At 40.5% G+C, this 18,117-nt stretch overlaps 1 protein-coding gene across 2 annotated transcripts; it reads left to right on the top strand.

Moving 5' to 3' along the window:
- Positions 1–1,419: 1,419 nt before the first annotated feature.
- On the top strand, positions 1,420–12,197 carry LOC117916688 (potassium transporter 6-like). Of its 2 annotated transcripts, XM_034832845.1 has the most exons (9): positions 1,420–1,821; positions 1,962–2,082; positions 2,172–2,661; positions 2,749–2,802; positions 6,414–6,674; positions 6,768–6,820; positions 9,307–9,430; positions 9,523–9,777; positions 11,039–12,197. In XM_034832845.1, exons 2-9 carry the CDS (start codon positions 2,041–2,043, stop codon positions 12,097–12,099), a joined length of 2,340 nt encoding a protein of 779 aa, XP_034688736.1. In that variant the 5' UTR covers positions 1,420–1,821; positions 1,962–2,040; the 3' UTR covers positions 12,100–12,197. The 2 variants fall into 2 exon arrangements, with proteins under 2 accessions (XP_034688736.1, XP_034688729.1); XM_034832838.1 differs by having other exon boundaries at positions 1,420–2,082.
- Positions 12,198–18,117: the final 5,920 nt, after the last annotated feature.

Genomic DNA, 18,117 nt, shown 5'->3' on the forward strand with positions numbered 1-18,117 from the left:
GACCCTGAAAATCAACGTGAGCAAAAGGCAAAATGGAAAAGTAAATGGGAACCTCTTTTTCCCTCCCTCGGAAAAGAGCTGAAAAGATGGGATCAAAGGTGGGGAAATTGGGAAGGAGTTTGCGGTCAAAGTAAACCTTTTTGAAAATAAAATTTTTGATTTTGATTGGTTTCCAAAGTATTAACGTTCCTATCACGTCCACTTTCATTTTTAATATTTTTTAAAATTTATTTATATTAAAGCGATGACTAGGGTTTTAGCTTTAAAATTAGAATCATACTCGTTAAAGACAATTTAAAAAAAAATAATAATAAAATAAAAATTAGCGTGACTAAAAGATTGCATCGGTGAAAGAAAAAATTACTTTTCCACTTCCACACAGAACAGTCACATGGACATGAAAAGGGATTGACGTGGACGCGAGTGGGATACACGCTACGAGAGTAACTGTGGCATGAGGTATCTGGGGACACTTGTAGGCCTCTTTGTGGAATACCCGACTTTTTTGGGACACTCCCTAGTCCCTCTTTTGGACCCTTCTAGTTTCTCTCTTCTCTGCTTCTTTTTTTGCATGGGAGTTGGCACCAACCCTTTTAATCTTTATTAAATTCATTTAATTTAAATAATTTTTTTTAAATTTCTATTTATGGGCATTTTTTAAAATTAATACAATGGTGTATTACTACATTGTCACAACATCAATATCTATCCTCTTTTTTTTTTAAATTTAATTCCTAAAGCCATATTTCTAAGTTCTAACATTATAAATTTATAATAATGAGGAGCTTGATTAACAAATAAAGTATGCCAATGATAAGCTTGATTAACATTTTCAGTAAATTGAGAGAATCAAACTTGTGAACAATGAAAGATATGCAAACAATTATCCAATCATCCCATCAAATCAATCAAGGTGATTTCAAATATTTTCTTGTTTGGTGGGGGGTCATATTGAAAGGTATATGAGCTTGAATTTGAATGATGAAATTGTATTAATGAACTAAATCAACTAAGATCACCCATGATGGGTTTTGATGGGAACCCACAATCATTGAGCCAATCCCTTTCAGAAGGGCTCCAAAAAATGAGCTCCAAAAATGAACCAATCACAGTCTAGTAACATCTACATTCTACTACTTACAAGCCCACATCCTACTCTTCTTATCTCTCTCCATTTTTATTTTCTTTTAGAATTTTTGCAAAATTGTAAAATGTTTGTTGATCATATTTTGTTGTAATGTCACTTGAATGACTACCTTACAAAAATGGACTAGTCACAACACTTATCCCTTGATCATAAATTTTTCTATCCACAAACAAAAGGAATAGGGAAAGCATATGATTTGTTGATTTCATTGGATTGGTATGCAGTAGAATATAGAAAAACATGTCACTTTTATGATATATATCTATATTAGGTAGGAAAAATAGGTTCAAAACAACTAGAAATAAGCAAGCTAGGGGATGACTGCCATATGTGCTGCATTCTTGACTTGGTAATGTGCTGGGGATCAAACACACTGAAATCAGAGAGTTTCTGAGGGGGCATATGAGCTGCTGAATTCCGACTTTGTGAGCCCAGAGGCAGCAGAGGGGGAAGAAAGGCAAGTGTGGGAGAAGTAGATGCAGATCCCTTGAGTAAACTACATTTGTTTGTTAATACAAAATACGGAAGAAAACGCAAAGCCCAACCTCTCCACCACCACCACCAGCAGCTCACAAACTACAAAACCGATGCACGCTAAATAATATTATTATATTGTGATCCGATTCCCAGTCCCAACCACTCCCTCCACGAAAACAATATATTTCTTGTACTGGGTAGTGGCCTTTTCTTCGTGTTTCTTTCCTTCTTCTTTGCTATATATAGTTATTGAGGTTGAGGGTTGTTGAACTGTTGTGTTATATGGCATACTTGTTTAATAAACTATATAACAATCAATTTCTGGTTTGTTTATTAGTGTAAGAGGGGAAATGGGTCATCGTTGAATCTCTCCAATTCGCGGTGGAAATGGTGTTGGGAGGGGTTTGAGGCGGCCCATGATGGATCTGGAGGGTGGGGTTCATGCGAATCATGCTAAGGTGAGATGGGTGTTGAGGAATTTGCGTTTTTTTTTTGGGTGTTTGAGAAGGACGCCGCGTGATCTTTGCTAACCGTGTTGTTGTTGCAGAAGGAATCGTGGAGGGCTGTTTTGACCTTAGCGTACCAGAGTCTAGGCGTTGTGTATGGGGATTTGAGCACTTCTCCTTTGTATGTCTACAAGAGCACTTTCGCTGAAGACATTCAACACTCGGAGACGAACGAAGAGATTTATGGGGTTTTGTCTTTCGTTTTCTGGACTCTGACTTTGGTTCCTCTGCTCAAATACGTATTCATTGTTCTCAAAGCCGACGATAATGGTGAAGGAGGGACCTTTGCGCTTTACTCGTTGCTCTGTCGACACGCCCGAGTCAACTCATTGCCCAATTGTCAGTCTGCTGATGAGGAGCTCTCAGAATACAAGAAGGATGGTGCTGGGTCAACCGAAACTCCAAATTTCGGGTCAAGATTGAAGTCTGCACTAGAGAAGCATAGGGTGTTGCAGAGATTTTTGCTGGTTCTGGCCTTGATTGGGACTTGCATGGTGATTGGTGATGGAGTCCTCACGCCTGCCATTTCTGGTATTTTCACTTCTTTTTTGTTTTTTTGGCTGACTTGTGAAATTAGGTGTTTTCAACTCACGGGATCTTTGGGGGGCCATTGTGCAGTTTTTTCTGCGGTGTCGGGCCTCGAGCTTTCAATGGAGAAAGAGCATCACAAATGTAAGATTTGTTTTACTTTTATCATTCTGCAACTTGATCTTCGGATATTTCTAGAATGATTTCTCATAAGTTGACAGCATCAAGATATTTGCGCAGATTATGCTCAAACAGTTCCAGTTCTTGGTTTGGTGTGTCCGTATATTTTTGTGAATTTTTCTCAGTAATTTCTAAATTTAGGTGAACATGTCTCCTGACCTGAATTCATTTGAGACCTGAATTTGTAGATTTTGGTACACTGTCAAGCTGGGTTTTGTTTACTGGGTCCAAGATTTTCAACATAGGCCTGATTTCCCAAAATTTTTACGCCTAGAATGTTGTTGCCATCCCCAAACTGCAGAAAATATTAGTTTTCTTCCCAAACAAAATCTTGAACCACATTGATGCTGTCAGAATCTACCTTCAAGTTGATTTAGAAACCCATAGTATTCAAAGTTACTGCAAGGGCGTGTTTTCAGCTCATCTGGCAGTTTGCTGCAAGGGATTTTAAATTCATATTACACTACTGACAGCCTCCAGAAAACCTCTAGAAATTCATACAAATGAATAGTACTATTTGCCTGTTTGGGAAGGAGGAACACTTAGATTCTTTAGTTATGCATCATGGCAGGTTTAGCTGTAAGAAAATGCAAAACTTCTTGTTCATAGAATTGCAAATTTGCTCAAGTACAAATCAAGAGTGATGTCTTATCAAAAGGAGAGAATAAGATTCAAGCTTGATGCAGGCTGATGCATAATCAACCTTTCTTTAGATTTGATGCAGTGAATCTTTCTTTCGACCTATTAGATCCTCTGGTTTATTGGGTTGACTTAAGGTTCCCTACCAATGTTCTGGAAAACTTATGATGCTTACCTCTGTTGGATTATTAATGCCTTCTCTCCCTTAGATGACAAATGAAATTCCCAAACTGTTGTAGTTTAAATAAAGAGGATTCATGCATCAGAGGCAACAGAATCAATAGGGATTTGAATCAGCAAGAACTTTTATGGTGGATGTTGATGCCTTAGAGTACTGCTCTTCAACTGAACCTTGTTTGAGAATACTCTCCCCTTTGCTTGTATTCTTACACATATTGTGCTTGCTGCAATGTGAAGTTGTTGTGTGGAAATGTTATACGAAACTGAAATCAATTGAAATAAGCAGAGGAAACAAATGACCCTAGAATTCAAGCAATATATGTAGTTTTTCAGGTTAGTAATTATTGAGAGGAAGACACCATAGTAGCTCCAACTCTACTGAATCCCACTACTGAATTTTCTCCATGATGATAGAAGCTCAATAATCACCATGGTTGCAGTAGCTGAATTATCGTCGTGACTGTAGCTGTGTGCATCCTGTGTTTATGCCATCAATTATGGCCTGTAATTTTTTTTTTCTTTCATTCTTCCAATGTATATTGTATAGATGAAGATGATTCAACTGTAAATATGATGAGATTCCTTTACACTCAATTTACAGTCTTTATGGTATCAGAGCACACATTGCTCTAGCGAGTTCATATCTTCCTCCATGCTAATCCAGTGTGTCAAACAACCCATCATCATTTATCATAATGGCTGATAAAACATTATGAGCAAGTTCCCAAAGCCAGGTTGTTGTAAACACAGGATGCACACAGCTATAGTCACAGAGATAATTCAGCTGCTGCAATTATGGTGATTATTCAGCTCCTATCATCATGGAGAAAATTCAGTGATGAGATTTGGTTGAATCAGAGCAACTGATGATGTCATCCTTTCAATTATGTCCATAGGCAAATGTGACCAGATATGGCTTAGATTATGCAGTACAGAGCATATGGAATGTCTCTGTAACTGAACTCTTATGAATAATACAAGGTCCATTTAATTTGGAACATGGGAAGAAGTTGTAGGATTGAATAAGGAGTAGATCATAGGGGAAGCATTCAAATCTGGGATTTATATTTTCCTGAATTGTGATGAACTAGACAACTAAGTGACATCCAAAAACTGTCATAAATCACATGAGACAGAGCCCAACTTCAGTGAAGAGTGCCTTGTCTGAGCCATTATAGAAGCCACTGCCCCACGTTCACTGTAGCATGTGATATTTACTTATGCATGTTTGGCAAAATTGGCTGATAAGTCCCTGACAAGAAGTGTGAACTTGACCATGTTACTTATAATAAATTTAAGAAGCCATCCCAACGTCCAGAAAGGAAATTTGTAGATTCAGTGAAGTTTAAATTGGCAAATTTGTACCTATTATTAAGTAAAACAACACTAAGAAGTTTGCAAAGATGAGGGGAGTCCATGCATTGGTGATTTGTTAATCTTCTATGCTTACAAGCTGTAAAATAGTAAAAGTAACATAGATCCTGCATCCTTCCCAGTTAAAAATGTTGTCAATCTTTTGATAGTTAATTGAGTTTAATGATAATTTCAGGCCCTCTGATGAAACAGTGACCATGAAATTAAATGTTCAAAAAACTTGGGAAGGGCTTAGCTGGTATTTGAACAAATGGTCACCATGTAAAGAGTGCTGTGCTAGTGTGAACTTCCACCTGTACATATTCATCCTCTTTTACATCTTTGGTCCTCTCCCCTATTACGTTTCTTCGTAGCCTGGTTCAAATGGTAATTACCTCTCTTTAGAGTGTCAACACTAGCTTCAATCTGCAATCACTCAGCTACCCCTCAAAGAGTGTTTTTGCCACTGTTCCTAGGTGGGTAAGACTTTGTTTACCTCAGTCATAACTGCATTGTTATACCATTTAGCCATTGCCTTCTTGCATTGATCTGATCTGATCATCATAAATCCTGCAGCATTTGTATAACTAAAATGTTTTCAAGGATTCCATCACCTGGACTCATTGTAGGCATCTTTGATCCACTTTCTCCCATCTCTTGTTGATTAAGTACCATCTAGCAAGGGCAGTCATCGCAATACTCTCCACTTGTCTGACATTCCAGAGTGATAACGAATAAAATTTAACATACATAGAGAATCCGAAGATAGCGATGGAATGGAAAATAGGTGCCCAAGGGAACCTCAAACTCTAGAAATTAGTTCTTGCAAGCCAATATTTTTTAAAAGGAGTCTTTTGTTTATTTTGTTGAAGAGCCTTACTTGTTACCCAATGAAGACCAGTGAAGGCCTGAATATAATCATGGTTCGCAGCAATCTCAAGAAACTATTTGGACATGCAGATTCTTTTAGTTCTTTTGCCTAATCCTGGACTGACATGCTGTCCTATTGAAATTTTATAGAATTTCAGCTTGTTGAAATATCACCTGACCTTTCTTTAGTTTGTAGTGGCAACCCAACGCTTGTGACAAATGCTGAAGTTTGGTCTAATATCTTACTGTCATCAGCAGGGAAAAAGAAATCCTTATGATGAATTGTGAAGTTGGGTCCTAATATCATGGCAACCGTGGTGTATTTGATCATATGCTTAAGTTGCTATAATATTCAAGAAAAAAAATTTAAATCTTCTTTTACATATTAGTGAATATTAATGTCAATAATATAGGAACTTTGATAATAGAAATACTTGTGATTGATGATTTATAGAGGATTAACAGCAAGTTCAATTTTTTACACTATCATATGCCTGTAGTTTAATACTCCTAACATCTTGATAATTTTGCAGATGTAGAAGTTCCAGCTGCATGCATCATACTGATAGGCTTGTTTGCTCTCCAACATTATGGTACCCACAGGGTTGGATTCTTATTTGCACCTGTGGTAGTCACATGGCTTTTTTGTATCAGTGCGATTGGTTTATATAATATTTTTCACTGGAACCCTCATGTGTATCGAGCACTGTCTCCATACTACATGTACACATTTTTGAAGAAAACTCAAAGAGGAGGTTGGATGTCCTTGGGGGGAATCCTGTTGTGTATAACTGGTAAATGTGCATGCATATGATTAATTGTGAATTTTATGGCATTTACAATCAAACTGGTTTTCTTTTTCCTAATACCCACTTCCATTGCTCCAGGTTCAGAAGCTATGTTTGCTGATCTTGGGCACTTTTCACAGTTATCAATCAAGGTATGTATTTTTAGTGAGTACATTAACTGACGATTTTTTGATAATTCTCCCTGAGACATGTTTGGCTAATTCTCCATGGGGAAAAACCATCTGACTAAAAACTAGCTAGTTTTATTTTCTAAACTTTTAAGGTTGTTTAAAATTTTCCCAGAAGCCCCTTTTATGAGCCTTGTTTGTACCTATCTTCAGCTTCTTCTTTTTTCCCACAATCGGAGGGCAAGTTGCTCACCTGGCATCTCAACTTCCCTATTAGCATCTGTAATGCACTTTCATGAAGTTCGTTGTTGCAGTATTTTTCAGATCAGTCGTAATTAGCACCTGCCACTTACATGTTGATCATTATCTGATTAAAATGATATTTGATACTTCCCTTCATTGCAGCGGGCCAATTTTTAATTGAAAAGAAGTTGTGAACTCGTCACCTGAGTTTACATCCTGTTGCAGGTGTAAGTGTCTGCCTTAAATCTTTCTTCCATAGAAATGGGCAGCTAGTAATATTTGTGCTGCAAAGCAGCAACTTCAAAACTTCAGGGGAATTTGTTAGCTTATTTTGGCACTTGCCCTGTGTATTTTGATATACAAAACCATCTTTTGGAGTCAAAGCACCGGAAGTGTTAACACAACCACACACACACAAATAGAATTAAAAGAAAAAAGAAAAAGAGATTTTAACATGGTTTGGTGATCAATGTGATCCCTATGTTCACAAAGCGCACCAACACTTCAGAATCTACTAATAAAACAAAGATAGAAGGGTTACAATGGTGAAGGCTCTTCTTCTCCTCACAATTTCTACTACATACAATTTTTATCTCTCTAATGAAACCTTAAATCATAAGAGGGTTAAATATAGTAGAGCAAAACTTGTCATTCAATAATAATAAATAAATAAATAAATAAATAAATTATCCATGGGTGTTGCCCCCTTCAAACCTTGCAAACTCAGTGGGGAACGACCCTCGACATCCTCTGCATAACATAATAATACTGATTCAAGCTTTACAATCCAATAGGAGGCACACAAGTCAATACCTATTATGAAGTTTATCTTGGTTCTCTCATTTTTTCATGTTTCTTGTATTAACTCGCTTGGTTTTTATTATTATTATGGTTTAGTACTGGGGAGGGAAGATTTCAAGATTGTTCTAAAATTCTAAACATCGCTATGGATGTCAATAGGGCTTGTCTCATATAAGTGTTTAGACTCCTTGACCTTGGCAGTTGTTAGGATCAAATATTAGTCCTAGTAGGTCATTATAGCAAGGGTTGTCAACAGGAAACCTTTGTCTTTGGTTTCCACAACATTAGTAGTTGTTGGAATCGAATATTGGACCCAACATGCAATTAGGGTGGGTGGCTATATCTGTAAGTATATTCTGACCCAATAAGGGCCTGCCATTAGGAAGACACCATGTATTGATTGTGAATATTTAACAAAACTATAGATGAAGTGGCTTTCACTTGTTTCTCCCTTTTTTAATGAATTTTTCTTATTCTTTTGTTTCAAAGGTTGAAGTTTTAGTTATATTTTGCCCCTTCAAATCCACCATGTTGAAGTGCTAATTGAGTAATTGTTACATTGCTTGTTAAAGAGTTAATATCACCTGGATAAAGGTTGGTGGGTTTTGTGAGATGAGGGTGGTCAATTTCAGGAACACATGCTCCATGACCCTTGTACACAATCCCCAATCCTCCCAACCAGGACCTTAGTGGGTTGTGCTCCAAGATTTACCAGGATAAACTATATTGAACTTCCAAACTCTTAAATTCGAATATTAACATTCTACTCCGTGTAGTTGGAGCAAGGAATGGTGCCTCCTTTGCTGGATGCAGAATTTGAATATACCCCAGGAAATTCCTGCCAGACAAAATGCTTGACATCTCACTCCAAATTTACTGATCAGAAACATAAATAAGTCAGAAGTTTAACATAATTCAAAGTGCTTACTGATGCTGTCCAGTCTACTGACACACCCTTCTTACACTGTTTGTGAATATTGGGGTGCTGACTGTTTAGGTGATAATCAGAGAGTCTGTATAGGTTCTATTTTCCAATGCCAATAAGAATAACATTCTTCTTTAGTATCAAGAATTTATTGCTAAAAATTTTTTTTTTTCCTCCCCTTTTCCCTTTTGTCTTTCATTACTTGTACCTTGTACTTTTGTGGCAACTTCAACAATTAGAAAGATTCCATTTGTTTACTTAAGAAAGTTACAAGTTTCTACCTCAAGAAGGACTACCTCCTCTGTGGCTCAGATGGCAAGGAGTTGGGGTGTGAAAACCACTTCTATTTTGGTGTCAGAGATTTACCAAAGATAAAACAATAATTCTTACTATGACAAGTTAATTGGACAAGCTTGTTTTTATTCAATAATTCTAACTAGAGCACAAGCTAATGTCAGCATATTTAGTTTTGTTTGTTTGTCTTTTTCCTTCGTCTGTAATTAACTGCTAATTGTTGACAAATGTGTTCATGTTTCTGCAGATTGCTTTCACCTCTGTCGTATATCCATCCTTGATTCTTGCATATATGGGACAGGCTGCTTATCTATCTCAACATCATCTCATTGGAAGTGATTACCGGATTGGATTTTATGTTTCTGTACCAGGTAGATACCATAGATTTCTTTTCTTGATAATGTGTAACTTGATTTTTAGGTGAGCTTCAGCTTATAAATAATTATCCATATTCATGTGGCAGAGAAACTAAGATGGCCAGTTCTGGTAATAGCCATACTTGCTGCGGTAGTGGGAAGCCAAGCTATTATCACTGGAACTTTCTCAATCATCAAACAATGCTCTGCTCTAGGTTGCTTTCCTAGAGTCAAAATAGTTCACACATCATCCAAAATACATGGCCAGATTTACATCCCAGAGATCAACTGGATCTTAATGCTGTTATGCTTGGCTGTTACTATTGGTTTCAGAGACACAAACCGCTTGGGTAATGCATCTGGTATGGCAAGGACATAACAAGTAATCTCAACCCCATTTACATTTTATTTTCACTATTCCCACTGTTCCTAAGTGGTTATTTTTAGAACTATTCCTCATATAGCTTTATTATTATTGCAGTGGGCAAGCTAGTACATAGGTTTTAGTTCAAAATGAATTGATGCTTGGTATAGTCTTGTGTCTTAATCCCAGATTCGAGCATATCCTTTTTTTAAGAGCCATGGTTGGATGCATGACATATATAACATGTAAAATGGTTCAGGAGGTGCCCCATTAGGAGATAGCCAATGCTGAAAATCATTGATCATCTAAGTTTCTGTCATGATATATCATTTTTTTTTTCTTATTGAAAGGAAAAATACAGTATTGGTGGCTTGTTATATGAACTAGTGAAGGGCTGAGAGATTTAACCATGTTGAGGGTTATAGGATACAAGATCAGTTCAAGGGTCATCATCCTCCTGTAGGAACCAAACTCATTCCTTTTAGAATGTCTAATCTATACTCTGTCTCTGTGCATACCCATGCATAAGTATCATCCATCCACATTACAGTTAGTTTGGGTCAGTTGTACAGTAGGAAAGTCTGCAATTCATGGTGGGTCTTTGAAACTCTCATATTATATTATGCATATATTGTACTGAACCCATTATGTGTGCAGAAGATGCTTTGGATATAAGAGGTCTCAAATGGGAAGATAGTTTATGGCAAGAATCTTTCTTGATCATATTTGAAGTGCATAGAGTGTGTGTGTGTGAGAGAGAGAGAGAGGAAGACATACATACAAAGTGAGCAAAATAACCAAGACTTGTTCTGATTGCTTAGAACTGAGTTGCACCTTATTGCACAATAAGCACATTTATCCAATCGTCTGTTTGTGCCTATAAAGAATTATAATTCATCACTAACAACTCTGTTTGTGAAGAGAGAATCTAAAACTCATGGTGAATTAGAGTATGAAATTATTAAACATACAGCCACACCCAAGTGGAGGGAGGAAGGGGAGGATGCAAACACACACCCACACACACAGACTTATTCAGATGGCTTCCAACTGGGTTGCACATTCACATACATCCATATATCTTTTAATTGCCTATAAAGAATATAATTGACCACTGACAACTGCCTATTTGTGAAAATTAAATCCCATGGTGAATTAGAATACATTACTAATTATTAGAAATAAGGCAACTCAAGTATTCTAATTATCAGCCTTGCAAAATTTTTCTGACCTTTTGCCTGTTCTTCATTTTGGAACAGGTTTGGCGGTTATAACTGTGATGCTAGTCACCACCTGCCTAATGTCTCTAGTTATTGTACTGTGTTGGCACCAGAGTGTCTTCTTTGCAATTGGCTTCATATTCTTCTTTGGCACGATTGAAGCTCTCTACTTTTCAGCTTCTCTCATCAAGTTCCTTGAAGGTGCATGGGTTCCTATTGCACTTGCTTTCATCTTTCTGATAGTCATGTATGTCTGGCACTATGGCACGCTAAAGAAATACGAGTTTGATGTCCAAAACAAGATCTCCATCAACTGGCTACTGAGCTTGGGTCCCAGCCTGGGCATTGTACGGGTTCGTGGGATTGGCATCATACACACTGAGCTTGTGTCTGGAATCCCTGCAATTTTCTCGCACTTTGTCACCAACCTTCCAGCTTTCCACCAGGTCCTAGTCTTTCTCTGCATTAAATCTGTCCCAGTTCCACATGTTAGACCTGAGGAACGGTTCCTTGTGGGTCATATTGGTCCGAGAGAGTTCAGACTCTATAGGTGTATTGTGCGATATGGTTATCGTGATGTTCACAAAGATGACTTGGATTTTGAGAAGGATCTGGTATGTAGCGTAGCAGAGTCTATCAGGTCGGGGAAAGTGGGAATCAATGGTCTGGATGACAATTCAGAGAAGGATGAAGAGAAAATGACAGTAGTTGGGTCATCTTCTACACATCCAGAAGGGATTAAAATGTGTGATGATGATGCTGACAATGCACAGGTGGCTGGAACATCAGAGCTTAAAGAGATCCGGTCTCCAACAGTGGGCCGACCAAGGAAGAGGGTTAGGTTTATAGTACCCGAGAGTCCAAAGATTGACAGGGGTGCAAGGGAGGAGCTGCAGGAACTGATGGAGGCTAGGGAGGCTGGGATCGCTTACATTCTGGGTCACTCATATGTGAAAGCAAAGCCAGGGTCTAGCATGGTGAAGAAGCTTGTGATTAATTACGGGTATGATTTTCTGAGGAGGAACTCTCGGGGGCCCTCCTATGCACTATGTGTACCCCATGCTTCTACACTGGAGGTGGGGATGAACTACCTTGTCTGATTTTATGACAATGTCCTCTGTACATGTGATTGTAATTTTATGCAATAGATGAAAAAGCCACCGTTTGATGGTGGTCGAGAGAGCTGTTCAAGGAATAATATTAATAAATTAATTAATTATAAAAATAAGGAGAGGTGGGCTGGGCCAAAAAGTAAGGAAAGGGCCCAGCCCAAAGGAAAAGAAGGAAATGGGCCAAAAAAATAAGGCCCATTCCCATCTAATTGTGAAAATAATACTTTTAAAACTAAAAAAAAAATAATTAATTAATATCAATATTATCAAACAATATTAAATAAATAAGAAATCTTTATCTGGGCTTGGCATGTTTTTGGTCCTTTGCAATTGCTGAAAAGTGAAGAACAGGACATGGAGGCAGGAGAATTACTGCCAACTCTTTTCATGGTTATATTATAAGTATAGGGAAAAAAACCCATTACATGATTGATGTCATGGTGTTCCCAAACATGGAAGGCATTGCAGCATCCTATACTCAGCAACCTATCCATAATGGTGAATTTGGAGTGATTATGATGAGATGGGCTGATCTAATTTCATCTCTGGTTGGGAGGAAGCCATGGGGATGGTGGGAATAATTGAAGGCCAAATGCTGTTGAAATGGAGTACAAGTTCTGAGAAAGACACCCATTTGTTGAAGCTTTTCTTTTGGTTGATCATACACAGTCATCTTTCAAAGTATTGGAGAAAGTGAGGATCCCCTACTCCCTTTTCTCTCTCCCTCTCCCTCCCTCTCTCTCTTCATATTAACATCAACTGGGACCTCTTTGTAAACTCTCCAAGAAAGTTACCCTTAAAGTCTCAACCACTAATCTAGATCCACAAAAACCCAGATTTGATTACAATGAATTATTATTATTATGTAATATCTATGTACTATCCTTTGGCAGTTCAATAACAAGAACAGTATTAGCAGCGACAAATTCTGTAATATTAATATCTAAGTACTGCCCTTTGGCTGGCCAATAACAAGAACAGTATTTGCAGGAACAATAACAGTTCACTCTATTTCTTGGGATTTTCCCGGAATTCAAATCTCATTTATATCATATGAAGAGACTTAGAAGAGAGGGCCAGTGGTGACTGGTGAGAGAGCCCCATGTGGTAATCAAATTTGAAAAGCCAAAGAAAGAAAACTCAGGCTTGGTGGTAGTCAAATTTAATTTGAATGGGATATATTTTCCAATCTTGTTCTAATAAAGGAAAAAATGAAACGTTAGGTGTGAACACCATACTTTAAAAATATAAATATTTAAGAAAAAAATGAATATTTTATCCAAACGTGCCAAAACAAGACCTCTGTATTCCGGGGTTGGGCTGCTTATTGCCTAATTGACTTTTCATGAAAGGAGAAGTTCACAGGAGGAGATTTGATTAGGCATGTGAGGCTCTCTCTCTCTCTCTCTCTCTCAATTCTGCATCCTGCAGTGGCCCCATCTTCAAGAATGGATAAGTCAAAAAAAGTTTTAAAAAGGTTGGTTCAACATTCAACCCATTTGTGGCACTTCCAATGGGAACCACTGGTTTGCCAGCATAGCAGATGAGAATAAATGACATGGTGATAAGGTCAAACATGGTTTACTCAATTAATGAGAATTTGTACAATCCAAGATAAACACTACATGCTTTCACAGCCAAATATTCAAATATTATACTCCACATACGTCCAGATATGAGTTGGTTACAGGGGGGGGTCCCCCTTCATGCCCACTTCTCCCACCCCATTTGTTTTTGGAATTAATGCACTCCTTTGAATACCTAAATCCCTTATCCCAATTTCCTACTTCCCCTTTCACATCTCTGGATGCCACCACCCGGCACCTTTATACAAAAGGCCTCATCCCTTGCTTCCTTGCTTTATCTCCCACCTTTTCTCCACCCCCTCCTCCTCCCCCCTAGCCCCTATTATCTTAGGCATCTCCTTGCTTTGTTCTTCTGCTTAATCATAATTATCAGTATAATCAAGATTTATCTTATCCAGAAGGGTAAGATCTCCCTTTTGTCTAAATCTTTCCCAACTTACTAAAAAAGGGATAATGATAATGAATGTTGTTGGTTGGGTATGTTCCTTGTGGCTCTAATGACAGCACCGCTATTACTAGTTAGAAGTTCAAGCCTCCTTATTAGCTATCACTATCCATTCCAATTTCTTTCAATGGCAGAGGCTTTAAGTTTAATTAAGGTTGGGGAATGCATTTCAAGTCTTTTGTGACATGGTCGTTGTAGGGACCCATCCCTGATGACACGTGGCACACGTCCCCTGACGACACGTGGCACGTGTTCCTACCCGGAATATCCACATCCGGATTCCCCCAAGAGTACACGTGGCGCGCTTTCCTATCCGGACCACCTCCATCACTCATCCGGCGACCTTTCATGTCCCACACGGATACGTTCATCCCGGACCACCGCCATTACGCATCCGGCGACCTTTCATGTTCCACCCGGATATGTTCATCCGGATCGCTGACCAGACTAAGCGTGCCTCACTACGTCATTCTGATATCCTGTCACAAATCATATTCTGATACCTGCAGAGCGAAAAGACAGAAGTGACAGCTAGTCACTTCCCGTTATCTCTGACAGCCGTTCGTAGGATGAGGATGTCCCTGCCACCACCTAGTGGCAATCATGGTAAACCAAAAAGCCTTCCATCATTTATGGAGGAGAGAGAGTTTCTAAATGGTATATATATGAACCTTCGCACAAAGAAGAAGGTAAGCTCCTCAATACCTAGAAAAAGGCCAACTGTGCCATCTACTTTTATCTCTCTTTCCATGGCTGACAAAACCGTCGGAGGGTGTGTCCGGACACCCCGTCCGGACGCCTTTTGCAGGAGCAACTGAATCAGGAATTCGTGTTCGTTGAGATCGTATGTTTATCCATTTGGCAACTACGAGGATTGCTGAGAATACGAGGCCTCAACATTGGCGCCGTCTGTGGGAACGTTTTTCGCTGATTCAGTAAATAGCAGAAATGGCTACGCCTTCCCAAAGCCATTCATCTGGAAGAAGAGAGGAAGATAATTCTGAATGGCGCCAAGCCATCGAAAGAAGGCAGTTAGCGAGCGAGCGCCAACTACAAACTCTCCTCCAGGAGACGACGAGGTTAAGAGAAGAAAATGCAATACTACGTATCCAGGCATCGTCGACAGGAGTTCCCCGTCGTCAGCACTCCCGGGACCAGGTGGCCAACTCAAGGGCTCACCAGGAGTCGATTTACCCTGGAACAGCGGAAGCAATCCCTGAAACACGCAGCGCTAGGCCGCATGAGCCACACACGCCTATGCCTCGAGCTCCCCGTGAAGAGAGCTCAGATTCCACCCACTTCTCGTCAAAAAGACGACGTGACAGAAGATCCCAATTGTCGGGCGCCATGCGCGCGAGACTGGGCCCCCAGCAAACTGGCAGGCCCAAGCCACCGACGACCATCGCAGGGGGAGTGCACCATGATCCTACGGTCACCCCCATGCCACAGAACGCTCTTTCGCACCGTGACCCCTTGGTCACCCCCATGATGCAGAACGCTCCACCGCACCAAGCGGTACGAACCATTGGGAAAAATCTCCTGAGCGAGCCACCCATGGGCTCCATTAGCAAAAGGTTGGATGACATGCTCTCCACGCCTTTCTGCTCTCATATCATTCATTACGAACCCCCAAGGGGATTTCTCGTACCAAAGTTTTCCACATACGATGGGTGCAGTGACCCCTTTGACCATATCATGCACTATCGACAGCTCATGACCCTCGACATAGGCAACGACCCACTGCTGTGCAAAGTATTCCCTGCCAGTCTGCAAGGACAGGCTCTTTCATGGTTCCATCGCCTACCTCCTAATTCGGTGGATAATTTCAGAGACCTTTCAGAAGCTTTCGTGGGACAATACTTATGCTCCGCCCGACATAAGCAAAACATCAGCACCTTGCAAAACATAAAAATGAAGGATAACGAATCCTTGAGGGAGTTCGTGAAACGATTTGGCCAGGCTGTCCTACAAGTGGAAGCTTGCAGCATGGACGCTGTCCTACAGATTTTCAAACGATGTATTTGCCCAGGCACTCCCTTTTTTGAGTCACTAGCAAAAAAGCCTCCTATGACAATGGACGACTTGTTTCGACGTGCAAACAAATACTCAATGCTTGAAGATGACGTACGGGCAGCCACCCAGCAAGTATTGGTGGCCGGACAGGCATCCAAGGGTACTACAGAGGGAAGCACTAAACCTCCGGACAGGCCAAGACCATCCGATCGAAGGCAAGAAGGACCAAGCCGCCCGGAAATGCCACCCCTCACACCACTCTCTATAACTTATGAGAAGCTTCTCCCTATGATCCAGAGCATGTCCGATTTCAGGTGGCCCAGACCCTCGGATCGGATCCATCCAGGAGAGACCATAGCAAAAAATGCGCTTACCATAAGGAGCACGGCCATACAACGGAGACGTGCAGAAGCCTCCAATATTTGGTGGAAAGGCTTATAAAGGCGGGTCATTTAAGGCAATACCTCCGTACAGATGCTAGAGATGGAGATGCCTCCCGGGCCGCGATTCTGGGGCCCCATGGCTCCGGCCGCCCCCAAAGCCGTCATAAATTACATTAATGGGCCCGTCGGATGAAGAGCTCAATTCCAAGCGAAAAAGGCAGAGGTTGTTGCGGAAGCGATGGTGCGTGAGCGTATCATTCATCCGACCTGGGATAACCGAAGGAGGCCCGCACCCCATAGACGGAACGATCATTTTTCCTCCAGTAGACCCCACGCGTTATTACGTCCGCACCGTGATGCCCTCATTCTATCCTTGGGGATAGACAAATTCGACGTAAGACGCATCTTAATGACCCAGGTAGCTCAGCTGATCTGGCGCAAGTCTCATCATAAGCCACATGGGACACACTTAGTCGTCTCGAAAACCCTGGAAGGATTTGTCCGGATTCAACGGGGCATCAACTACCTCATTGGGAGACATTGTGCTACCAGTCCAAGCTGGCCCAGTCACTCTCAACGTTCAATTTCGGTAGTCCAAGATCTATCACCCTTCAATGTTATCTTGGGACGTACATGGCTACACTGTATGAAGGCCATCCCCTCCACATATCATCAGATGTGAGCTTTCTCACTGAAGATGGGCAACCAACCTATAGGCAGCCAGCTAGCCGCTCGCCAATGCTACCAGATAGCAAGAGAAGCAGGACCAGTCGGAGAGAATGAACCCTCCCCGAATCCACCCATGCGCTCGACCAATAGCAGTCACTGTATCCGGCGGACAGAGATCCCCCGGCAGCAGATCCCTTACAAACAGTACAAATTCAGAAGAAGATTCTCATCTTACTAAAATAAGTTCCCTTTTAACGCCCGAAGAAACCCAGAGCATCCAAGACATCCTCCGACAAAACCATGACGTTTTCGCATGGACACACTATGATATGAAGGAATTCACCCTCGATAGTCTCGCATAGCTTAACATTTTACCAATGGAAAACCCATCCGGCAAAAGGTAGACGTTTCACCCGGACAGACAAAAGTCATCCGGATGGAGATTGACAAACTACTGGAGGCCAGATTCATCAAAGAAGTGGAATATCCAGACTGGTTGGCAAATGTAGTAGTCGTACCCAAGAAAGAGGGCAAATGGCGGGTCTGCGTCGACTATACCAACCTCAATAAAGCATGCCCAAAAGACAGTTTCCCTTTGCCACGAATAGATCAGATTGTGGATTCTACCGCGGGCAAGGATGCTCTCCTTTCTGGACGCTTTCTCCGGATATCACCAAATCCCCATGGCCCCAGATGATCAAGAAAAAACAGCCTTCATAACGCCACATGGACTTTACTGTTACAAAGTCATGCCATTTGGTCTCAAAAAACGCTGGCGCACTTATCAAAGACTGATGACAAAGATATTCAAACCTCTAATTGGCCGCACAGTGGAAGTGTATATTGATGACGTCGTGGTCAAAAGCAAACTCGTGAAGAGCATGTTCTCCACTTACAAGAAGTTTTCCAC

The sequence above is a fragment of the Vitis riparia genome, chromosome 1, assembly GCF_004353265.1.
Source record: "Vitis riparia cultivar Riparia Gloire de Montpellier isolate 1030 chromosome 1, EGFV_Vit.rip_1.0, whole genome shotgun sequence".
NCBI classification, from domain to species: domain Eukaryota; kingdom Viridiplantae; phylum Streptophyta; class Magnoliopsida; order Vitales; family Vitaceae; genus Vitis; species Vitis riparia.

Bases quoted from the DNA above. Each gene is read 5' to 3' on its own strand.
- LOC117916688 (XM_034832838.1), top strand. From the start codon at position 2,041: ATGATGGATCTGGAGGGTGGGGTTCATGCGAATCATGCTAAG. The intron at 6,675-6,767 runs GTAAATGTGCAT...CCATTGCTCCAG, and splicing joins AATCCTGTTGTGTATAACTG to GTTCAGAAGCTATGTTTGCT. The intron at 9,431-9,522 runs GTAGATACCATA...TTCATGTGGCAG, and splicing joins ATTTTATGTTTCTGTACCAG to AGAAACTAAGATGGCCAGTT.